At 43.2% G+C, this 26321-nt stretch overlaps 1 protein-coding gene across 1 annotated transcript in view; it reads right to left on the reverse strand.

The window, feature by feature from the left end:
* Positions 1-1895: 1895 nt before the first annotated feature.
* LOC115196924 (junctophilin-3) overlaps positions 1896-26321 on the reverse strand; it is a 56042-nt gene continuing 31616 nt past the window's right edge. The window contains 3 exon segments of the mRNA XM_075074286.1: positions 1896-3267; positions 4942-5924; positions 14054-14178. Of these exon segments, the coding sequence (XP_074930387.1) occupies positions 3187-3267; positions 4942-5924; positions 14054-14178 (1189 nt within the window). The 3' untranslated portion in view covers positions 1896-3186.

The raw sequence follows: 26321 nt of genomic DNA on the forward strand, positions 1-26321 counted from the left end.
CTGTCACTCTGTCACATGTGCTCAGTGTGAACCTGCTTTCATCTGTGAAGAGCACAGGGTGCCAGTGGCGAATTTGCCAATCTTGGTGTTCTCTGGCAAATGCCAAATGTCCTGCACGGTGTTGGGCTGTAAGCACAACCCCCACCTGTGGACGTCGGGCCCTCATACCACCCTCATGGAGTCCGTTTCTGACCGTTTGAGCAGACACATGCACATTTGTGGCCTGCTGGAGGTCATTTTGCAGGGCTCTGGCAGTGCTCCTCCTGCTCCTCCTTGCACAAAGGTGGAGGTAGCGGTCCTGCTGCTGGGTTGTTGCCCTCCTACGGCCTCCTCCACGTCTCCTGATGTACTGGCCTGTCTCCTGGTAGCGCCTCCATGCTCTGGACACTACGCTGACAGACACAGCAAACCTTCTTGCCACAGCTCGCATTGATGTGCCATCCTGGATGAGCTGCACTACCTGAGCCACTTGTGTGGGTTGTAGACTCCGTCTCGTGCTACCACTAGAGTGAAAGCACCGCCAGCATTCAAAAGTGACCAAAACATCAGCCAGGAAGCATAGGAACTCAGAAGTGGTCTGTGGTCACCACCTGCAGAACCACTCCTTAATTGGGGGTGTCTTGCTAATTGCCTATAATTTCCACCTGTTGTCTATTCCATTTGAACTACAGCATGTGAAATTTATTGTCAATCAGTGTTGCTTCCCAAGTGGACAGTTTGATTTCACAGAAGTGTGATTGACTTGGAATTACATTGTGTTGTTTAAGTGTTCCCTTTATTTTTTTGAGCAGTATATGTATATATATATATATATATATATAAACAAATATAGTTTTATTTTGTTGCCTCAGGGCAACATTGTGCAGTTAGGCTACTTTTCAGGGCAATATCATGCTCAATGAAAGACATGTAATTTGATGGATATGGATATTTTTGGCAAAATATCCACTGACATTCACAGGCAATGGACACAGCGACATTCTATGGGCGAAAGTATCCTAATGGAGCAGTTAGGATCACCCTCTGATAGTGAGGACAGTGAGCTGGAGGACAGTGACAGCGAGGAAGAATCAGATTTGAGAGGCAGTGAAATACTAGTTTATGCCCCCAACTTGTATTTCCTGATGACAACAGTGTTTTTTTCTACTATGTTCCTCTTAATAAATGTTCTAAATATATCAGATTTTCCTTGGTGTTTTAGCGACAAAGAAATCTGGGTGGAGGAGGAGAAAAGCCTAAATCTTCCAAACAATAGGATGGAATATTAGCAGTAGAGGGCTAGAGGAGACATTTATATTTTTCCCCAAAAAGGTTTATCTATACAAAACTAAAACATACATGAGCATGCATTTTAGATATTTTTTTTCAACTTTATAAAACAAGGCAGTAGGCGTTTTTTCAGAAGTCTTGCAAATAGCTCAAAAATATTCTTTTTTTCTGTCTTGGTAAATCATTTGTTTTGAAAGCAGCAGTTTTAAACATAACAGTCTCTGAACTTGCACTAGGCCTCTTACAGTACGACCAGCCAGTGCCTCCAGACCAGACCAGGTGTGTGGGGTAAGGTTTGGGTAGAAACCTTTAGACATGATACTGTAGAGAGAGAGAGAGAGAGAGAGAGAGAGAGAGAGAGCGAGAGAGAGAACGGCTCTGTAGGGGACAGAGGAGCAGATAGATGAGAACTGACAGAATGTTATGCGCTAGTCCTCATATAAAGTTCAACCTGTGCGTTAAAGGCCAGAGAGACATTGAGAACGTTTTTTTGGAATGTCAATATTTTCTATGAATATAGCTTATCATCATTCACATACCACTGTATGTGTGGGAGTATTGTACCTGTTGTGTACATGGTATTGTACAATGTGTGTGTGTGTTTGAGAGTTCTTTCCTTTAGATAATTTGTTCATTTTGTTGTATGTTGACTATAAAGAGAATCTTTCACATTAGAAGCCCTTTCAGACAAAACTATTCCTACTCCAGTTGCAGACAGATTAGAGTTGATATACAGTCGTTCTTTGCACATGGCTCAATCTTGGTAACCCAAGTTGCTAAATTTGCAACAGGTTTACTAACATAGATAGGTTTTATGGTGCTATAGTTGTTAGAGGCAATTTTGTGTTGGTCATCCCGGTTTTTCAGATTGTAAACATGTCCTGTTGCTAACTAGGATCTGTAGTTGCAAAAGTGTTTTTGTAGCCCTATTTTATTTAATCATATCTATATATATGGTGTTTCATTGTTCATGAAACACCTGCTTGGACATTCTCTGGTCTATTTGGGGAAGTCTTGGTTAAAATGGTTGGTTGTAGGAACAGGGGAGCATGGTGTGGTATTAAATAAAAGGAGAGTTACATGAAACAAATAAAGGGGGTAACAGGATATGGCGTGATGTCATGAGGGGACAACCGGGAAGGGAGGAAGGGGGGGATGAGAGACTGAATTAATAATTGGGAAGGGTAACAACGTGTCAGGAGGGAGAGAAGGGGGAGGGTTTGGAGGGCAGTGGGTAGGACAGGGGTCCGTTTCCCATCCCTGTAACCTTGTATTACCTGGGTGGACAACACACCTGGGTTCAAATACTACTTGAAATCTTTCAAATACTTTCAGCATTTGCTTAAGCCTGCCTCGACATTGCAACAGACAAGCCCAATCAAGCACAGCTAAAGTATTTTAAATGATGTCAAATAGTTTTTGAACCCAGGTCAGGTGGACACAGCCATAACCAGACTAGATACATTATATCCTGTCTCATTCGACCCGCTACACCATTATACAAGAAGTGCTCATCTGAGTCTACCATTCCAAACAAACTAAACCAAAAGAACATCAGCAATATTAACAGAGAAAAGGCAAGTAAGGAATAAAAAATGATTTAAATGAATATATCATGTTAGCAAATTAATAAGTTAAATTATAAGTTACAAACCTTTTTTAAACAATGATTTAAGATGAAAAACAGGTAATGTCAGGGAGAGAAAGAATTACATTTTTTTTTTCATTTTTTTTTTGCAGATCACTGCTTATCTGAAATCTGGGCATTGGGAACCAGCTTTATCCCCATATTGTTAATCCTCTTACTGTACTCTTTACATAGTGTCAAATGGCCAAGGGCTGTATAGTCATGATAATACTCATAATATGTTATAATAATAGCATAGATAATAATAGGAATTAATAGGCAATCCATTTTTAAATAAAAAAGTGAATAAACAAAATTGCGACTCCAATGTTGAGCAAAATCACCATGGCGACCAGAATTGAGCTGGAGCCCTGTGGAGGAGGGAGGGAGAGAATAGAATGTGTTAATTCAGACTTCACACACACAGCTCTACCTGTACACACACACATAGCTCTACCTGTACACACACACATAGCTCTACCTGTACACACACACACATAGCTCTACCTGTACACACACACACACACACACACACACACACACACACACACACACACACAAACACACACACACACACACACACACACATAGCTCTACCTGTACACACACACACACACACACACACACACACACACACACACACACACACACACACACACACACACACACACACACACATAGCTCTACCTGTACACACACACACACACACACACACACACACACATACACACACACACACACACACACACACACACACATAGCTCTACCTGTACACACACAAAAGCAAAGGCACAGCTAATGTATACTTTATTTAATGTTGGCATTTACTCTGTATAATTAGGTTCATTTGAGAGATACTGCCTTTTTCATGTACTGTAAATGAGTCTCTCAGTGTTATTGAGAGCCAGCATGTTAAAACAGCAGACGATTAGGGACATCTAACTGATGGGCTTTTGTAACTCTGCCATGGAAAATGTATAGGACTGGAACACTCATAAAAGGGAAAGAGCATTACCTATGTAATTATCAAAGCAATTACTTAAGTTGAGTCCATAGTATGACATCTAAAATACTTTAAACTGTAATTCACATGCTCATTGGTAGCCTCGAACAACAGCTATGTTTACTCTACACCATGCAACTGAATGATCATTCCCGAAGGATATGTACGTTGTGTATAATTGATGCATTTCATATGCCAGTGACCCTGTCTTTATGGTGATGCACTCTCCATGCCAGACATGTTGTGTAGATGTCTCAGTTCACTGATCCCATTTGTCTGTGTGATACGTGGACATTAGCTCCATGTGCCCTGTTGGAGTATCCTCGTGGATATCTGTATGTTTAACTGTGCTGCTGGAATAGATTATAGGGGAGAGCTTTGTGCAAAAGTGTTCTACAACGCGATCACTTGCAGAATCTGTGTCTGCTTATGCATGAATGTATCTGTGTTTCATGTGAACCTGTCTTACACAAGTCAGCTGCATTACTCGCCTCTCTGCGGCTGCAACCCCCCCCCCCCTCCAGTCACCATCACACGCCCACTGATTGGCTACTGCTGAAGCAAGGCATAAGCTGTTTCCTAGCAACAGAGCGTGGGGCAGCCAATGCGGGGATGCTTTGTGGAAGGAGCTACTTTGCCAATCTGCTGTTACTAAGGTGCAGTGGGAGATAGCTAGCTGAGGCTGTGTGGTGCGGTGGAGGGGATGTGGGAGGTTAGTGTGTCCAACCATAGCGTCTGTGTTGTGTAGAGCACCTGCCTATCAGGAGACTACACCATGGCCCCGGATGCTCCTACTTACTACTGTACATAGCTACTGTATGAGTTCATTGTATTATTATGTCTGTACATGGCACAGTGATGATACATTCATAGCTCTTCTATCATTGATTACAGTACAATTGTGTCTGAATGCTGTGTAAATGCAGTTAACATCTGCATGCAAGTGGTTACTCAGGCGTGTGTGATTTTCTGCATGTGTGCACAAGCAAATTATATGACTAAGTGTGGCTATGAATGTGTGGGTGAGAGGAGGCGTCCTTACCGAGTTTGCTTTGAGCTGGGTTAGTTTCTTGTCGTCGTCGTGTTCTAGTGCAATGGGTGAGGATTTCTGTGGGGGGGAGAGGGTGAGATCCCTGCGCAGAGGCCGAGCCTCCAACTTGTCCCCCTTGCTCAGACTGTCCAGCTTTTGCATTGAGTCTGGGGCCGGTCCCTCCTTTCTCTCTTTGCCCTCCCGTGCTCCTGACGGCCGTGCCGCCTCCCTTTCCCTGGCCTCCCGGGTCTTAGAAGGCCGCTGTCTCTGCAGCGTGTGGGAGCGGGCCTCGCCACTGTGACCATGGCGCTCCTCTCCCAACCCATAGGGCTTCTGGGAGTTGGAGTCCATGGGCTGCAGAGGCCTCATCTCCATCTCGTAGTTGCTCAGCTTCTCCTCATCCTGCTCCAGCAGCCTCGTGTCACCGCTGTGCGTCCGCTGGGACCTCCACGATGCCGACGGGCAGTCCGACCATCGGTCCCTGGAGGCCTTGTGATTGGACGAGCCATGCTCTCGAGACTTGTGACTGGAGGAGGCGTGCTTATGGCCGTTGGTGCGGCCCCTGGCCTCGTCCTGGACAGAGGGGGTGGTGGAGCGACTGCTGCCCCTGCTGCCCCCCCTGCTGCCCTCTTTAGAAGAGCGTTTGTCCTCGCTCCAGCTGTTGGCCCTTAGATACTCCCCCCCTCCACGGCCCTCCATCAGCACCTGGATCTCCTGGCCACCACTGCCCCCTCCCCCACCGCCCCCTCCCCCAGCGTCGTCCACAGCACTCTGCCGCAGGAAGCGTGCGTTCTTGGTGCGGTATGGCTTGGAGGTGGTGGGGCTGCAGGGGGGCGAGGAGGGGTGGCTGGCCTCAGGGCTAATTTCAGGGGTCAGGTTGGGAGATGTGGTGCCCTTTATGTAGAGTTCAGGACTGTCTGGCCCCGTGCCACTGGAGATCACCTCAATGTCGTTCTCACTGGAGTTCTGATGCTTTGGCCTTTGGACCTCTACTCCTGACCAACAGCAAAGAGACACAGAGAGAGAGACCCACAGAGAGAGAGACAGAGACACAGAGAGAGACAGACAGAGAGAGAGAGAGACACACAGGGAGAGAGACAAAGAGTCAGGACAGCATGACACACAACTTTGGGATAGACACATTTCAAAACATTGGCATAGTTCCATTTCAAAGTGAATGATTTAGAGTTATTTAGCTATTCTCTGTTTTGCATGCATGTACTCCAACATCTGCTTTATGGGCGAGACCAACTTACCCCATAAATGCCATGAACAACTGTACTGCTAATGTCAACCAGATGATGTCAGTATAATGTTAAGGAAATCAAAGGGACGTGCATCTGGAAGGAACCGTTACCCCACACATTGACTTTAATTAAATGACCTAATTTCCTTTCCAGGGATGCGTGTAGTTGTCGTCCCCATTCTATTATGCAATCATGCACACAGCACGTAATACCTCTTTAAATTAGACAGACTATTCGTGACCACCCTTGTCCTGTCTGTAGACTAGACTCTGCCTCTTTTCAAGTCAGCAGAACCAGAGTGAGACCGGGAGCTGGTTAAGCATTCTACTCAGTTACTCTAATCAACCCTGTCTTTCTCTACATTGCCTACCTTACCTTGCTGTCTCCTAGACATCTGCACCCAGACAGTCACAGCACTTACACAATCTTTATCTTCTGCAACACATCACAGTACACGCATAGAAGAAAATGACCCTTGAAGAACCTTTTGGGGTTCAAAACGATTGCCACTGTGGGAGAACCTTTTCAATTCAAAAAGGTTCTTAGAGGAACCCCTCTGAAAAGGTTCTTAGAGGAACCCCTCTGAAAAGTTTCAAACATTAACCTTTTTGTGATCAGAAGATGGGAGACGTGGCATATTGGCGTGGCTTTCAGATAGTTGTTTTTAGCCACCTGTGACAGTAAATGATATACCTATTCATGTGTTCTGTTGTATTGTCAATGTAGGTTAAGATTGTATACTGACAGTTCTGAAGCCTTGTTAAAATACTAACAAAATGGTAACTATCTGAAAAATGTAATGCTATTTGGCTCTTAGTATCACATTCACTTATGTAAGCCTTTACAAGTCTTCGGAACTGATAGTGTACAAGCTTGGCCTTTAATAACAGTATAACAGAACAGGCATGACATTTACTTTCACGGGTGGACAAAAATAACTATATGAAAGCCATGCCTCCAATAAGCCAAGCCTCCAATCTTCTGATTGGCTGCCACCACTACAATATTATTTCTGTTACTCTTACAGAGAGCAGCTAGCTAGCTAAAAGCTAGGCTGAAGATACTGTAGCTAGCTAGCGACCTAAGCCAAAACCCAATCAAATCATCAGTCATCAATCTTCATAAACAAAAGTTATTACCATCACTTTTTGGAATAAGCAGTCATATAATATAATTGGCTTTACAGCCAATGTTGTATTACTTAATATTGCTATTGAGATAGTAATCTCATGCATGCTTCAGATATAGGAATGGGTAATTGTTTGTACAAGTTGCTAGCTATCCCATGAAGACATCGCCGAAAACCACAGATTTTCATCTTCTTCTGAGTCTGGCAGCACAACTAATCCAACAGCTAAATAAATTGCTCTGCATGCGCCAGCAAAAATAGTTCCTCCAGGAACCCTGTGCTATATTGAAACATTAAAGGTTCCTCTACGAACCCCTCAACTAACCAAAGGTGCAAATATGAACCCATTGACTGCAATGGTTACTTGAGGAACTCCAGGTGTCCTTGAGGATCTCCAAGGTTCCATGAGTCACCCCTAATTCTAACAGTGCACAGCATAACCCACTATAACTCAGAACAGTGCTCAATGGGCTAATTTATCATGTACACATGCACAAATAATGTATGCAAAGGGTACGAGTGGCGAATGAAGTTAGCCCCCCATCATCAAGAGAGACTTGCCCGCCCTCTGATCATTCTCACCTCTCTTCCTCACAGAAGAGTCCTACTTTAAACTTTCCTCAGCACGACTTGACCTGTTTTCCTGTTCAACTGTTCGCAGGTGTGCCGCGAGGTTACACTGCCGAACACAGGTTTTCTGTGTCGGGTGACTTTACCAAAACAAAAGTTTTCGTTTCAGGTAAGAATGAGCTTTTCTGCTTTTTCTTACCTTTGTCTCACGGTTAGCTACTGAGACTTGGCTAGCTTAGCTGCAAGGCTTAGCTAACCTGGCTAGCTTGCCGCAAGGCTAACTATCCTGCGGACTAGCTTTTCTACCTGGAAGGGTAGAATTACTAGCTCGCTCTCTCATTTAGTTCAACCCACTACAGTGCCACGTTGACAAGACCAACCGTCCTAGCTTCACTGCTTATCGGTTGAGAGCCACTCTTTTCTTTGTTTCGAGACCCACAAAGCGCTAGCTTTCTTTAGCTAACATTGTGCTAACTAACTAGGCTACTAGCCCACGAGCCAGATCAACTCAATCAACCTGCGCAACAGAAAGACATTATCGGCCAATGAGAGGAATGCATTATATATTCTGCAAAGAGATTCATGCTTATGATTGGACAAAACAGATGAAAAGGAGCTTCATGTCAAATTGAAAATCCATTGGTCTCATGTGGAATTCTAGTCTCGTTACATTTTCGTCAACAAAAATTTAAAGTAAATGATAATAGTTATCATATTTCTCAGTGCATCTGGTCTTGTTATCATCATTCGTTTTCGTCAGGAAAAATAGGTAGTTGCCGAGCATTTTTCATCATAGTTATTGTTGACAAAATGAACACTGGGTTGACGGCATTCACCAACTCAGTGGTGATTCTTGGCCTACGGAGGATGAGAGACTTCCAGTGCTGGGTGTATGCCCAATGTCTGTGTGCACTCCTGACCTCAATCGTCAGATAAAGGTGACCACCACCTCTACCTCCACCTCCACTACAATGCAAGTAGTCTAGGTAGCCATTTGATTAGCTCTTCAGGAGTCTTAAGGCTTGGGGGTAGAAGCTGTTAAATTAAGAAGCCTCTTGGACCTAGACTTGGCGCTCCGGTACCGCTTGCCGTGCGGTAGCAGAGAGAACAGTCTATGACTAGGGTGGCTGGAGTCTTTGGCTATATTTAGGGCCTTCCTCTGACAGCGCCTGATATAGAGGTCTGGGATGGCAGGAAGCTTGGTCCCAGTGATGTACTGGGCCATACACACTACCCTCTGTAGTGCCTTGCAGTCAGAGGCCGAGCAGTTGCCATACCAGGCGGTGATGCAACCAGTCTGGATGCTCTCGATGGTGCAGCTGTAGAACTTTCTAAGGATCTGAGGACCGAGGCCAAATCTTTTCAGTCTCCTGAGGGGGAATAGGCATTGTCGTGCCCTCTTCGTGTGTGTTTGGACCCTGATGGTGTGTTGGTGATGTGGACACCAAGGAACTTGAAGATCTCAACCTGCTCCACTACAACCCGGTCGATGAGAATGGGGGTGTGCTCGGTCCAACGTTTCCTGTACTCCACAATTATCTCCTTTGTCTTGATCATGTTGAGGGAGAGGTTGTTATCCTGTCACCACACTGCCAGGTCTCGAACCTCCTCCCTATAGGCTGTCTCATCGTTGTCGGTGATGAGGCCTACTACTGTTGTGTTTTCGGGCAAATTTAATGATGGTGTTGGAGTCGTGCTTGGCCATGCAGTCATGGGTGAACAGGGAGTACAGGAGGGAACTGAGTATGCACCCCTGAGGGGCCCAGCATGGCAGATGTGTTGTTACCTACCCTAACCACCTGGGGATGGCCCGTCAGGAAGTCCAGGATCCAGTTGCAGAGAGAGGTGTTTAGTCCCAGGTTCCTTAGCTTAGTGATGAGCATTGAGGGCACTATGGTGTTGAACGCTGAGCTGTAGTCAATTAATAGCATTCTCACGCAGGTGTTCCTTTTGTCCTTGTGGGAAAGGGCAGTGTGGAGTGCAATAGAGATTGCATAATCTGTGGATCTGTTGGGGCGGTATGCAAATTGGAGTGGGTCTAGTGTTTCTGGAATACTGGTGTTGATGTGAGCCATGATCAGCCTTTCAAAGCACTTCATGGCTACAGACGTGAGTGCTACGGGTTGGTAGTCATTTAGGCAGGTTACCTTAGTGTTCTTGGGCACAGGGACTATGGTCGTCTGCTTGAAACATATAGATATTACAGACTCGATCAGGGACAGGTTGAAAATGTCAGTGAAGACACTTGCCAGTTGGTCAGCGCATGCTCAGAGTACACGTTCTGGTAATCCGTCTGGCCCTGCGGCCTTGTGAATGTTGACCTGTTTAAAGGTCTTACTCACATCGGCTATGGATAGCGTGATCACACAGTCGTCTGGAACAGCTGATGCTCTCATGCATGCTTCAGTGTTGCTTGCCTCGAAGCGAGCATAGAAGTTATTTAGCTCATCTGGTAAGCTTGTGTCACTGGGCAGCTCGCGGTTGTGCTTCCCTTTGTAGTCTCTAATAGTTTGCAAGTCCTGTCTCATCCAACGAGCGTCAGAGCCGGTGTAGTACGATTCAATCTTAGTCCTGTATTGACGCTTTGCCTGTTTGATGGTTCGTCAGAGGGCATAGAGGGATTTCTTATAAGCGTCCGGGTTAGAGTCCCACTTCTTGAAAGCGGCAGCTCTACCCTTTAGCTCAGTGCGGATGTTGCCTGTAATCCATGGCTTCTGGTTGAGGTATGTATGTACGGTCATTGTGGGGACGACGTCATCAATGCACTTATTGATGAAGCCAGTGACTGATGTGGTGTACTCCTCAATGCCATCGGAAGAATCCCAGAACATATTCCAGTCTGTGGTAGCAAAACAGTCCTGTAGCTTAGCATCTGCGTCATCTGACCACTTCCTTATTGAGAGAGTCACTGGTACTTCCTGCTTTAGTTTTTGCTTGTAAGCAGGAATCAGGAGGATAGAGTTATGTTCAGATTTGCCAAATGGAGGGCGAGGGAGAGCTTTGTATGCGTCTCTGTGTGTGGAGTAAAGGTGGTCTAGAGTTTTTTTCCTCTGGTTGCACATGTAACATGCTGGTAGAAATAAGGTAAAACTGATTTAAGTTTCCCTGCATTAAAGTCTCCCGGACACTAGTAGCGCCGCCTCTGGATGAGCATTTTCTTGTTTGCTTATGGCCTTATACACCTCGTTGAGTGCCGTCTTAGTGCCAGTATCGGTTTGTGGTGGTAAATAGACAGCTATGAAAAATATAGATGGAAACTCTCAGGCGAGACTTCCTTAATATTAGATTTTGTGCACCTGCTGTTATTGACAAATAGACACATACCGCCACCCCTTGTCTTACCGGAGGCAGCTGTTCTATCTTGCCGATGGACAGAAAACCCAGCCAGCTGTATGTTATCCATGTCGTCATTCAGCCACGACTCTGTGAAACATAAGATATTACAGTTTTTAAATGTCCCATTGGTAGGATAGTCTTGATCAGAGCTCATCCATTTTATTATTCAATGATTGCACATTGGCTAATAGGACTGATGGTAGAGGCGGATTACTCACTCGCAATCGGATCCTTACAAGGCACCCCGACCTATGTCCTCGATATCTCTGTCTCTTCTTCATGCGAATGACAGGGATTTGGGCCTTGTCAGGTGTCTGAAGTAAAACCTTTGCGTCCGACTCGTTAAAGGAAAACTCTTTGTCCAGTATGAGGTGAGTAATCGCTGTCCTGATATCCAGAAGCTCTTTTTGGTCATAAGAGACGGTGGCAGAAACATTATGCACAAAATAAGTTTCAAATAACGCGAAAAAACACACAATAGCACAATTGGATAGGAACCCATAAAACAGCAGCCATCTCCTCCGCTGCCATCTTTAAGCATGTCTCTTGGCTCTCCGTCAGCGGAAGAGCCCCTCGATCTTCACCCCTGGCACTCCACTGAGGTAGTGGCAAAGAGGAAAGGGATGTCGACACATTCGTCACTCACAGGCTGGGGCGTAGGTCACGAGGGGAAGCCAATAAATGGAGTGTGGAACCCACAACTCTGCATTGTTCACATAAATGACCTTGAATTGCTGACAGTGTTTCTCTCTCTGAGACACTTTTGACCGTCCCTTCAGAATTTTCACGTCTTGATCAGAATGGCATTTGCTCCCGTCACTTACGCAGACTATCCGTCAGGATTATTCTGTGGCGCAGAGTACACCTACTGTCACTTTCTGCCACTCGACCTGCGTGATTGGTTCTTCGAGCTTCTGAGATTCTGGTGAATCCTCTTGTGAGATATCACACTCATAATATCAGTGAACCGGGGTTATGCAGTATAGTAACCTTACGTTTTATTCGCCCATAGCAGCTTGTTGAAATGAACTCTTTTTCAAAGAGCGGTTAGGACAATCTGCTGCCATGGCTCTGAGGATAAACCCAGCCTTATAGGGAATTTGTGACTGTGATTCTTTATAATGTCATGACATTAAAAACAGCTATCAAGGTATCGTCAAGTACGTGGACAAAAAAAACATGCTCGGGACAGTATATGTCAGGAAGTGTGTGTGTATGTTTGTGTGTGTGTTTGTGTGTCAGTCAGCCTGCCTTGCGTGGGCTTGTTGGAAAGGTCATTGTTGACCTCCCTCGAGCTTCCTGTTGCTGCCTCCATCACTCATGGCCTGTACTGCACTGTGGGTAACCGGTCCCATTGGGCCCGAGCACATACTCTACAGCAACCACATGCATGACACTGACATCTGATTTACTTTGTCACTCTCCTATCTCTCTCCATTAGTTACATGTTCCTCTCCATTAGTTACATGTTCCTCTCCATTAGTTACATGTTCCTCTCTCCATTAGTTACATGTTCCTCTCTCCATTAGTTACATGTTCCTCTCCATTAGTTACATGTTCCTCTCCATTAGTTACATGTTCCTCTCTCCATTAGTTACATGTTCCTCTCTCCATTAGTTACATGTTCCTCTCCATTAGTTACATGTTCCTCTCCATTAGTTACATGTTCCTCTCGCCATTAGTTACATGTTCCTCTCTCCATTAGTTACACGTTCCTCTCCATTAGTTCCACGTTCCTCTCCATTAGTTCCACGTTCCACTCTCCATTAGTTCCACGTTCCTTTCTCCAATAGTTACACGTTCCTCTCTCCATTAGTTACATGTTCCTCTCTCCATTAGTTACACGTTCCTCTCTCCATTAGTTACATGTTCCTCTCCATTAGTTACATGTTCCTCTCTCCATTAGTTACATGTTCCTCTCCATTAGTTATATGTTCCTCTCCATTAGTTACATGTTCCTCTCCATTAGTTACATGTTCCTCTCTCCATTAGTTACATGTTCCTCTTCATTAGTTACATGTTCTTCTCCATTAGTTCCACGTTCCTCTCTCCATTAGTTACATGTTCCTCTCCATTAGTTCCACGTTCCTCTCTCCATTAGTTCCACGTTCCTCTCTCCATTAGTTACACGTTCCTCTCTCCATTAGTTACATGTTCCTCTCTCCATTAGTTACATGTTCCTCTCTCCATTAGTTCCATGTTCCTCTCCATTAGTTACACGTTCCTCTCCATTAGTTACACATTCCTCTCCATTAGTTCCACGTTCCTCTCCATTAGTTCCACGTTCCTCTTTCCATTAGTTACATGTTCCTTTCTCCAATAGTTACATGTTCCTCTCTCCATTAGTTACATGTTCCTCTCTCCATGAGTTACATGTTCCTCTCTCCATTAGTTGCATGTTCCTCTCCATTAGTTACATGTTCCTCTCCATTAGTTCCACGTTCCTCTCTCCATTAGTTACATGTTCCTCTCCATTAGTTACATGTTCCTGTCCATTAGTTACATGTTCCTCTCTCCATTAGTTACATGTTCCTCTCTCCATTAGTTACATGTTCCTCTCTCCATTAGTTACATGTTCCTCTCTCCATTAGTTACATGTTCAGGAGACATATGTGACAATGAGGTGGTTGCCTCCCTTTGATACAGTATTTTCTCTGAGCATTTCGAGTTGATAACATAAAGTGACGCACTGTAAGTGTCAAATAGACTAATAGCATTAGTGTATTGGCATTTGTGGTTATAAAAAGACTACTGTGTGTCTTCAAAACTGGTGCTTCTGGTGTATTGTATTGATGGTTGCCATGGGAATGGTGATCACGGCAGTGAGTGGTGGCTCACTCACCGTTTTCACGGTGCTGGAAGGAGGGGGAGAACCCTTTGGCGGTGACCCTGGCGAGGCGACACTCCTCCTGGGCCTTCTGGCTGGCTCCCATTGCCGCCTCCGCCTTCCCCCGTGCATGGGCCGTCCTGGGGGGATAATAATAATATTAATAAAAAATTGAAATAAATTCCAGACAGCAACTAAAGGGGGCATGTTGATATGACTGACTGTGATTGTACTGTAAGTGCATTGGAAAGTACAGATTTTTTGTTGTGCTTAAAATATAATAGATGGCCAATTTCCCTTTTCCTAAGACCCACTCTGTTTGAGGTCAGGCCCTCTAAGTAGTAAGAGGCTGGCCAGCTGGGATAGCCTAATAAATAATGCACCTGCAGAAACAATGAGCCCACCCTGTATCCCAGCCATAATCACTGTCTCCTCTCTGTTTTCATCTGGCTGCTCTCTCATTGATCTCTGCCATATTCTTTACCTACCTTCAATCCCACGTTAGACTCAGATTCCTCTCTGCAGTCTGGTGAGGTAGCCTACTGACTGTACAGTACATATGATGACAGACAGACAGCCCCAGGCTTTCATCTTTCTCTGTCATCCTACTGTGGTCTTATAAAAGAATGATAATGAGGCCTGATGCCTGATGATAATGTGCACTTACAATCCCTTCAAATGGATAGTTCTGTTTAAGCTCGCATGACATAATGCCGACATAAAGCCGTTTTGCTTTTACCATTCTTCCTAGTCTCTCTCTCTCTCTCTCTCTGTGTCTCTCTCTCTCCTTGTTTGTGCAGGAACTGTCTTGGTGCAGTATTGCATGTCGATGGTTATTGATTTTTTTTTTGCCTCTCTGTTTCTTTTTGCTTCTGGCTCTCTTCACCCTGGCAATAGAGCCATGCCGGACATGTCAGAGAACTAACTCACAGCACTGTCTGTGTCTGTGTGTGTGTGTGAGCGAGAGAGATATTGTATGAGTTATAGCGTGACTAATAGTCTGTACATTTTTCTGTTTATTAGGTTTAGTTAGCCATGTGTCGAAAGTGTTGCCTGGCTTGGTGTGTTTGGTAGGGACACATTAGTGGGTGTTGGAGAGGGGTGTGGTCAGGATGGGGGTGAGGAGGCAGCTGAGGTGAGGTGAGGTGAGATCCATTTCCTGCTCTACACTGGGAACTAGCCCTCTCCTGGACCGTTGTCCTAGCAACTGCAGGAACGAAGGATTGAGAAACAGCGAGAGAGAGAAAGGGAGAGAGAGCGAGAGAGAGAGAATGAGAGAGAAAGGGAAGGGAGGCAGCGTGAGGGAGGATAGGAATCTTCCATTCAGTGTTACTGTGCCCCAGAGCACTGCATGAGTTCATTTAGAGTTTCATGATTCAGACATAATGCAGTGATCATCGCTCTCTCAATTCAATTTCAATGTAAGAGCTTTATTAGCATGGGAAACGTACGTTTAGAAATAGATAATAAACAAACGTGAAATAAACAATAAAAATGAACAGCAAACATTACACTTAGAAAAGTTCCAAAAGAATAAAGACATTTCAAATGTCTTATTTTGTATATATACAGTGTTGTAATGATGTGCAAATAGTTAAAGTACGAAAGGGAAAATAAATAAACATAAATATAAATTGTATTTACAGTGGTATTTGTTCTTCACTGGTTGCCCTTTTCTTGTGGCAACAAGATGTCACACTGTGGTATTTCACCCAACAGATATGGGAGTTTATCAAAATTGCATTTGTTTCGAATTCTTTGTGGGTCTGTGTAATCAGAAGGAAATATGTGTCTCTAATATGGTCATACATTTGGCAGGAGGTTTCCACCTAATTTTGTGGGCAGTGTGCACATAGCCTGTCTAGTCTTTAGAGCCAGGTCTGCCTTCGGTGGCCTTTCTCATTAGGAAGGCTATGCTCACTGCGTCTGTACATAGTCAAAGATTTCCTTAATTTTGGGTCAGTCAAAGTGGTCAGGTATTCTGCCACTGTGTACTCTCTGTTTAGGGCCAAATAGCATTCTAGTTTGCTCTGTTTTGTGGTAAATTCTTTCCAATGTGTCAAGTAATTATCTTTTTGTTTCCTCATGATTTGGTTGGGTCTAATTGTGTTGCTGTCCTGGGGCTCTGTGGGGTCTGTTTGTGAACACAAACAGAATTCAAATAAAAATTCTCAAATTTGAATTCAGATTGCTTTATTGGCATGAAATACAATTTGTAGATATTGCCAAAGCAGTATAGTGGTACAGTATTTCAGTAAATACAGTTCAATGCAATGAGTTTACAGTTAATTTCACTAGTAATAATAATAATAATAATAGTACATATAATCATGTATACAGATACAACACTACTGCTGTTGTATTGTGGAATCGTCGGTCAATACATTTAATTAAAGAAAACTACGATTATAAAAAGAAAAGAAAGAATGGCTAATAAATAACAAAATATACACGGATGATGGTTACATTATGTATTACTTGTAAGTTATATACAATGTACATACTTTAGGGAATTAATGGTCATGGGATGTCCCTCAGGCTATGGCAATCATATACATATCTGACAGTAATATTTGCGGTTTCTCCTTCACCCAGAATAATTCCCAGCTTTATGTCATTAGTAAATGCACAAAAGTTGGGAATTGATTGAGACTCTCTCTCTCTCTCTCTCACACACAGAGTAGCACAGTAGGGATGGCGTATAAGGCAAATATGGATCTGATCTATATTTACTGTGGTACTGGGTTGAGGTGTACTGATTTTCTGTCTATTTACAGTGCATTCGGAAAGTATTCAGACCCCTTTACTTTTTCCACATGTTACGTTACAGCCTTATTCTAAAAATTGTTTAAATAGTTTTTCCCCCTCATCAACCTACACACAATACCCCATAACGACAAAGCAAAAACATGTTTTTAGAAATGTTTGCACATTTATAATTTAAAAAACAATATTACATTTACATAAGTATTCAGACCCTTTACTCAGTACTTTGTTGAAGCACCTTTGGCAGCGATTATAGCCTCGAGTCTTCTTGGGTATGACGCTACGAGCTTGGCACACCTGTATCTGGGGAGTTTCTCCCAGTCTTCTCTACAGATCCTCTCAAGCTCTGTCAGGTTGGATGGGGAGCGTCGCTGTACAGCTATTTTCAGGTCTCTCCAGAGTAGAGGTCGACCGATTTAATCGGAATGGCCGATTTAATTTGGGCCGATTTCAAGTTTTCATACCAATCGGTAATCGGTATTTTTGGCCACTGATTTGCCGATTCTTTTTATTAAATTTTTTTACACCTTTATTTAACTAGGCAAGTCAGATTAAGAACACATTCTTATTTTCAATGACGGCCTAGGAACGGGGGTTAACTGCCTTGTTCAGGGGCAGAACAACAGATTTTTACCTTGTCACCTCGGGGATTCGTTTTTGCAACCTTCCGGTTACTAGTCCAATGCTCTAACCACCTGCCTTACATTGCACTCCACGAGGAGCCTGCGTGGCAGGCTGACTACCTGTTACGCGAGGGCAGCAAGAAGCCAAGGTAAGTTGCTAGCAAGCATTAAACTTATCTTATAAAAACTATCAATCTTAACATAATCACAAGTTAACTACACATGGTTGATGATATTACTAGTTTATCTAACGTGTCCTGCGTTGCATATATACGATGCAGTGCCTGTTAATTTCTCATCAAATCACAGCCTACTTCAACAAACGGGTGATGATTTAACAAGCACATTTGCGAAAAAAGCACTGTCGTTGCACCAATGTACCTAACCATAAACATCAATGCCTTTCTTTAAAATCAATACACAAGTATATATTTTTAAACCTGCATATTTAGTTAATATTGCCTGCTAACATGAATTTCTTATAACGAGGGGAGCTGTGTCACTTTCCCTTGCATTCCCTGCAAGCAGTCAGGGTATATACAGCAGTTTGGGCCGCCTGGCTCATTGCGAACTGTGAAGTCCATTTATTCCTAACAAAGGCCGTAATTAATTTGCCAGAATTGTACATATTTATGACATAATATTGAAGGTTGTGCAATGTAACAGGAATATTTAGACTTAGGGATGCCACCCGTTAGATAAAATACGGAAGGGTTCCGTATTTCACTGAAATAATAAACGTTTCGTTTTCGAAATGATAGTTTCCGTATTCGACCATATTAATGACCAAAGGCTCGTATTTCTGTGTGTTATTATATTATAATTAAGTCTATGGTTTGATATTTGATAGAGCAGTCTGACTGAGCGATGGTAGGCAGCAGCAGGCTCGTAATCGTTCATTCAAACAGCACCTCCGTGCGTTTGCCAGCAGCTCTTCGCAATTCTTCAAGCATTGCGCTGTTTATGACTTCAAGCCTATCAACCCCCGAGATTAGGCTGGTGTAACCGATGTGAAATGGCTAGCTAGTTAGCCGGGTGCGCGGTAATAGCGTTTCAAACGTCACTTGCTCTGAGACTTGGGAGTGGTTGTTCCCTTTGCTCTACATGGGTAACGCTGCTTCGAGGGTGGCTGTTGTCGATGTGTTCCTGGTTTGAGCCCAGGTAGGAGCAAGGAGAGGGACGGAAGCTATACTGTTACACTGGCAATACTAAAGTGCCTATAAGAACATCCAATAGTCAAAGCTATATGAAATACAAATCATATAGAGAGAAATAGTCCTATAATTCCTATAATAACTACAACCTAAAACTTCTTACCTGGGAATATTGAAGACTCATGTTAAAAGGAACCACCAGCTTTCATAGGTTCTCATGTTCTGAGCAAGGAACTTAAACGTTAGCTTTTTTACATGGCACATATTGCACTTTTACTTTCTTCTCTAACACTTTGTTTTTGCATTATTTAAACCAAATTGAACATGTTTCATTATTTATTTGAGGCTAAATTGATAGTATTTATGTATTATATTAAATTAAAATAAGTGTTCATTCAGTATTGTTGTAATTGTCATTATTACGAATAAATAAAGAAACAAAAGTTGGCCGATTAATCGGTATCGGCCTTTTTTGGCCCTCCAATAATTGGTATCGGTATCAGCGTTGAAAAATCATAATCGGTCGACCTCTACTCCAGAGATGTTCAATCAGGTTCAAATCTCGGCTCTGGCTGGGCCACTCAAGTACATTGAGACTTGTCCACGAAGCCACTCCTGCGTTGTCTTGGCGTGTGCTTAGGGTCGTTGTCCTGTTGGATGTTGAACCTTCGCCCCAGTCTGAGGTCCTGAGTGCTCCGGAGCAGGTTTTCATCAAGGATCTCGCTCTACCAGTGGAGGCTCCTCAGAGGAGGAAGGGGAGGACCATCCTCCTCAGTGAAATTTCATAAAAATTAAATAGTGAAACACTAAGTTATCGATTTTTGATAAAACTATACTAAATATATTCATATGTCACCAAATAATTGATTAAAACAAACTGTTTTGTAATGAATGTCTATAGTAACTTCAACAGCACTCTTTGGGGTAGCACCATGGTGTAGCCAGAGGACAGCTAGCTTCTGTCCTCCTCTGGGTACAATGACTTCAATACAAAACCTGGGAGGCTCGTAGGCCTCACCCCCTTCTAAAGACCTACAGTACCAGTCAAAAGTTTGGACACACATACTCATTCATGGGTTTTTCTTTATTTTTACTATTTTCTACATTGTAGAATAATAGCGAAGGCATCAAAACTATGAAATAACACATGGAATCATGTAGTAACCAAAAAGGTGTTAAATAAATCTAAATCTATTTTATATTTGAGATTCTCCAAAGTAGCCACCCTTTGCCTTGATGACAGCTTTGCACAATCTTGGCATTCTCTCAACCAGCTTCATGAGGTAGTCACCTGGAATGCATTTCAATTAACAGGTGTGACTTGTTAAAAGTTAATTTGTGGAATTTCTTTCCTTCTTAATGAGTTTGAGCCAATCAGTTGTGTTGTGACAAGGTAGGGGTGGTATACAGAAGATAGCCCTATTTGGTAAAATACCAAGTCCATATTATGGCAAGAACAGCTCAAATAAGCAAAGAGAAACGACATCATTACTTTAAGACATGAAGGTCAGTACGGAACATTTCAAGAACTTTGAAAGATTCTTCAAGTGCAGTCGACAAAACCACCAAGCGCTATGATGAAACTGGCTCTCATGAGGACCGTCACAGGAAAGGAAGACCCAGAGTTACCTCGGCTGCAGAGGATAAGCTCATTAGAGTTATCAGCCTCAGAAATTGCAGCACAAATAAATGCTTCAGAGTTCAAGTAACAGACACAACTGTTCAGAGGAGACTGCGTGAATCAGGCCTTCATGGTCGATTTGCTGCAAAGAAGCCACTACGAAAGGACACCAATAAGAAGAAGAGAATTGCTTGGGACAAGAAACATGAGCAATGGAAATTAGACCGGTGGATATCTGTCCTCTGGTCTGATGAGTCCAAATGTGAGATTTTTGGTTCCAACCCATGTGCCTTTGTGAGACGCAGAGTAGGTGAACAAATGATCTCTGCATGTGTGGTTCCCACCGTGAAGCATGGAGGAGGAGGTGTGATGGTGTGGGGGTGCTTTGCTGGTTACACTGTCAGTGATTTATTTAGAATTCACGGCACACTTAACCAGCATGCCTACTACAGCATTCTGCAGCAATACGCCATCCCATCTGGTTTGCGCTTAGTGGGACTATCATTTGTTTTTCAACAGGACAATGAACCAACACATCCAGGCTGTGTAAGGGCTATTTGACCAAGAAGGAGAGTGATGGAGTGCTGCATCAGATGACCTGGCCTCCACAATCACCTGACCTCAACCCAATTAAGATGGTTTGGGATGAGTTGGACCGCAGAGTGAAGGAAAAGCAGCCAACAAGTGCTCAGCATATGTGGGAACTGCTTCAAGAATGTTGGAAAATCATTCCAGATGAAGCTAGTTGAGAGAATGCTAAGAGTGTGAAAAGCTGTCTTCAAGGCAAAGGGTAGCTACTTTGAAGAATCAAAAATATTGTCACGTCTACTCCCGCTCCTCCCCTCCAGCGTTCGACATCACCGGTTTACTAACCACCGGCCCTGGCAACCATCATTACACGTACCTGTGTCACATCATGAGACACACCTGGACTCCATCACTTCACTGATTATGTCCCCTATATCTGTCACTCCCTTAGTTCTATTCCCCAGGCAGGATTGACTATGTGTTTCATGTCTGTACACTACTCGTGGTTCTTGTATTGTTCTATGTTCCGTTTATTATTTAACTGCACTTGCTTTCCAACTCCCAGCGTATACGTTACAAATATAAAGTATATTTTGAGTTGTTTAACACTTTTTTGGATACTACATGATTCCATATGTGTAACCCTTGAATGAATAGGTGTGTCCAAACTATTGACTGGTACTGTACATGGTAATTATGACCACTCCCAGAGGACGACCTCCAACCAATCAAAGCTTATGCAGTATGAACTAACATGTTGTCCATCCAATCGTAGGATTAGGATCAGAGAATGAACCTAGTATGTTGTATTGGGGTTGTGCCACAGATCATTATGGGGGGGTTCTATGTGTTGAGAAGCTTGATGAGTTGGGGAAATGATTGGATAGAGATTGAAAAGTTATTGTTGAGTATTTTTGGGATATTATTCAATTCAAATTAGTTTCTTAAAATTACAGGAGATGGAGGAGGTAGATTATAAATAGTTTTCTTGGTTTTAGAACTTTATTTTTATGTCCAGTTAGTGCAATTTATTTCAATTTGCCTTGCTAACTTCAGTAGCAGTAGCTACCAGGTCGAGTGTGCAGTTTTCACCACCAACACAACTACAAATGTTGACTTTTTGTTGAAGAACCCCTTTTATTCTCAGGGGTACACAGAAAAGGTGTGAATTAAAACCGAGGGTCGACCTCTGTGTAACAATGTGCGCTGAGAGTCGGGAAGCAAGTTCAGGGAGTGAGTGTTTTAATAAATAAACGTAACTTAATACAAAACAAGAACCACAAACAACGCACAGACGTGATACTGGAACAGAAACAGCAACAATGACGACTGGGGAAGAAACCAAAGGGAGTGACATGTAAAGGGCAGGTAATCAAGGAGGTGATGGAGTCCAGGTGAGTGTCATTATGTGCGTAACGATGGTGACAGGTGTGCGCCATAACGAGCAGCCTGGTGACCTAGAGGCTGGAGAGGGAACACACGTGACACTCTGCCTGAGATTAGTTTCATGAAGAGGGATGAAAAGGTGAGGGTATTTAATACCAATTGGTATCAAATGTATAGATGGTTAACAGGGAGCCTTTCATCAAGCTGCCTGTATTGCTGGCCTTGCCTGCTTTCTGGAGTCTGAGCCTTGGGTGAAAGATTGATACAGTGACCTGAAGAACATAGATCGTTCAGCTAATCGGCAAAACAAAAGCAGGGAGCATATAAATGCCCACATCAAATTCAAGCTTCTGGAAAGAAGCCACATCGATCATGACGAAGGTTTGAGTATTCAAACTGGCAACACAACGAGAAAGTAAGAAGAAACAGGGATGTTCTCAAGCAGCTTATTAACACCACTGTGTTTTTGGGAATGCAAGAACTGGCTTTTAGAGGAAACGAGAGGGAAAGTTCTGCTAACAAGGGCAACTACAAGGAGCTTGCAGTGGTAATCACAGGTCACAATGCTTTACTTGCTGAACATAATGGAACTTTCTACTGTCTTTTCTGGGATGTCGAAATCAATTCAGAATGATTTAATGGCTTCCATCGCATCATCCATTAAAAGTTAGATTAAAGACAGAGGTTGACGCAGTGCATTTGTTTTCTGAATCTCTTTCCGAATGCACTGTATATCCCACTGAATGCACTGTATATCCCACTGAATGCACTGTATATCCCACTGAATGCACTGTATATCCCACTGAATGCACTGTATATCCCACTGAATGCACTGTATATCCCACTGAATGCACTGTATATCCCACTGAATGCACTGTATATCCCACTGAATGCACTGTATATCCCACTGAGCTGCAGCAGTAAGAACACCACTCTGGTTTCACAGAGACACTAATCATTCCATGACATCAGACACACAAAGGCCTTCCTGTCTACACCCTGTTAATACATCATCTTACACACACACACACACACACGCACGTGCACACGTATGCATACACACACTCAAATAAGTTATTCCACCCCTCTATGACTCTGACACTAACCCATGCACACTGTCTCTATACTTCTTGAACCCTCTTTCTCATGCAAACACAGCCATGTTTTCTCACGCAAACTGCACTCACCTTGTAACACCTCCTCTCTAGCACACGTTCAGAGAGCTAACTTCCTCTCACACCTTTATCTATCTAACACATGTATTCACACTGAATTAACACTGAGTGTACAAAACATTAAGAACACCTTCCCCATGTTGACTCCAATGTTTCCCACAGTTGTGTCAAGTTGGCTGGATGTCCTTTGGGTGGTGGACCATTCTTGATACACACGGGAAACTGTTGAGCGTGAAAAACCAGTGCGCCTGGCTAGGGCAGTGGTGGTCATGAGATTTTGTCAGCCAGTGATTGTCAAGCAAATAACTGCCGGTCTCACGGTAATTGACCGTTAATTAACATAAACACATTTAGCATCTCCTGGCTTCCCCACACAGTCTTCAAGCCACTGATGCAGTCCTTTGGAACATCTACATTTTAAAAAGTCTAATAAATCCATGTAATATAGCCTACACCATCACAATGAATCCCTTATTTATTTTAGACAGGTCTAAAGAAACATGATATGATGAAAATGTATTCTATTTCAGAAGAACAGAATAGCATAATCTGAGTTTAGGTCCTGATCTGGCTATGCCATATGGCTGTGGGCTACACTAGTTCATCTAGCAGACAAGATTTGCTTAGAATTCCGTGGCATTATTTTATATTATTTTATAGTATGAAGAATACAATTGAACATGGCTGAATAAAATAGAAAGGATTTTTTCTCCAACCGATTTGAGGAAGTGCATACATGCGGCTATTCTGTGTTCAGCAGTTAACAAAGAAACAGGAATTCCTATGCTTAATTTAGAGTTATTTATGTAAGTTGTGATATAAATGTTGGGCTATGTTTCGATTTTTAATACATTCTAAGTTTGCATGATGCGACTCTGATTTGAAAAAAGTCACATGAAAGGCATGAGCTCTGCTTTGTTTTTTTGCGCAGGCTGTACACACTTCATCAGTCTCTTATTCACAATTTGACAAGAACTTGATAATGCCTTGAATTTCCCGGCTGCATGCCAAAGCACCTCTTACTCACATGGCTCTCTGTCATGTGAACATGTCTTTCTCACAGGCTACAAGTGAAGACCACACATCGGGGATGCAACTGCGCGCGTCCTTATTCAATTCCGAGGCGCATATTGAAGATATTGGAAGAACTGTCCACATTTACTTTTCGTCGGCCAACAAGATGGGCTCTCATGAAGTGTTTGATTAGATTTTGGATTACACTGGCATTGAGGTCAGAGTGATTAGAAGGACAATAGCACAGGAGGTTGGTCAGAGCTTGGAAAAGCCTAATTACCGTGACTAAACGGTCACGTGGAATTTGACTGCCGTCATGACTCGTGACCACCGGTGTGGCGATAATATGGTCACCGTAACAGCCCTACGCCTGGTACCTATTACCATACCCTGTTCAAGGGCATTTAAATATTTTGTCTTGCCCATTCAAGCTCTGAATGGCACACATACACAATGCATGTCTCAATTGTCTCAAGGCTTAAAATTCCTTCTTTAACCTGTCTCCTTCCCTTCATCTACACTGATTGAAGTGGATTTTCACATCAATAAGGGATCATAGCTTTCACCTGGATTCACTTGGTCATGGAAAGAGTAGGTGTTCATCATCTTTTTTACACTCAGTGGATTTGTCTTGAGAAAAGCTGCTAACCTTATGTTACTGTAAAAGGGGCCATGCTTACAATCTTTAATTACCTAGAATGGCCTGACTAAGGCATAGCGAAGACACGGCAAGGCGTGAGAGGCTCCATCCCAAATGGCACGCTATTCCCTATATAGTGCATTACGTTTCACCAGAGCCCTATGGGGAAATTGGTGCCATTTGGAACACAAAGAGAGTCTGACTAATCCTCAGGATGACACATGTAAGCTGCCTCTTTTTAATAAGTTGCATCAAGATGGACTTGAGCGGAGCCAGAGATGATTCATGCTTGTTTCCGGTATCAGTGCCTCATCAGCAGCACATGTGTGAAAGACAGGATTCTGTTTTAAACATGACCTACATGACACAGGGACTCTGATAAGCTTATTTAACACATCTCACGAACATCTGTTTCTGCCTACTGTTACTTTGGTCTCCCTTTGCCCCTGTTTGTGAGTGTTTGTTTATGTGTCTGTGTCTGTGTCTGTGTGTGTGTGTGTGTGTGTGTGTGTGTGTGTGTGTGTGTGTGTGTGTGTGTGTGTGAGAGAGAGAGAGAGTTTGTTGTTGTCCAAAATATGTTGTCTATATTATTCTTTGACGATGCATTAGTGCTTGGTATCTTACCTCTTAAAGTAACTTTTGTCTTGGTGTTCTACAAGGAAAATACCTTCCCTCTCATAATATCTGGGTTAGCCTGAGTACTGCATGCACCAGAGAACTGCTCTAGAGGCAATTCCAATTTTTAACATAGAATGGCTGAGGTCAACCTCTGTGCTCCCCCGTCCTCTCTTCTCACAGACAGATAGACATATGCTACCGACATTCTCCTTACTGTATTTTAGCACAGCTGCAAAGTAAAGCAGTGTCTGCTATTGTTCCTGTATACAAAATAAAAACATTTCTCTGTCCTTCCCCCAGACAACTGCACAACAAATGCTGGGCTGTATGTGTCTTATTTGGGGTTCCTACTGAACCTTCATACAGCTCTGACCTCATTATTTTACTCCAGTTCTTCTCCTCTCCTCTCCCTCCATTCTACAACAGTGCCACACTGAGTCAGCTGACATGGGTTGCCATCTCCTGCTGTAGTGAGGACCTACAGTGCATTCGGAAAGTATTCTGACCGCTTTACTTTTTCCACATTTTGTTACGTTACAGCCTTATTCTAAAATGGATTACCGTAAATTCCGGACTATAAGCCGCAACTTTTTTCCCACACTTTGAACCCCGCGGCTTAAACAATGACGCGGCTAATATATGGATTTTTCCCGCTTTAAAAAAAATGTCTAAAAAAACCCACATTGTGACGTGCTCAGTTTTTTGGCGGGGTTAGAAGGATTACTTAATCCTATCCCAGGTATTCCTTAAAGAGGTTG

Source organism: Salmo trutta, chromosome 7, assembly GCF_901001165.1.
Source record: "Salmo trutta chromosome 7, fSalTru1.1, whole genome shotgun sequence".
NCBI lineage: Eukaryota > Metazoa > Chordata > Actinopteri > Salmoniformes > Salmonidae > Salmo > Salmo trutta.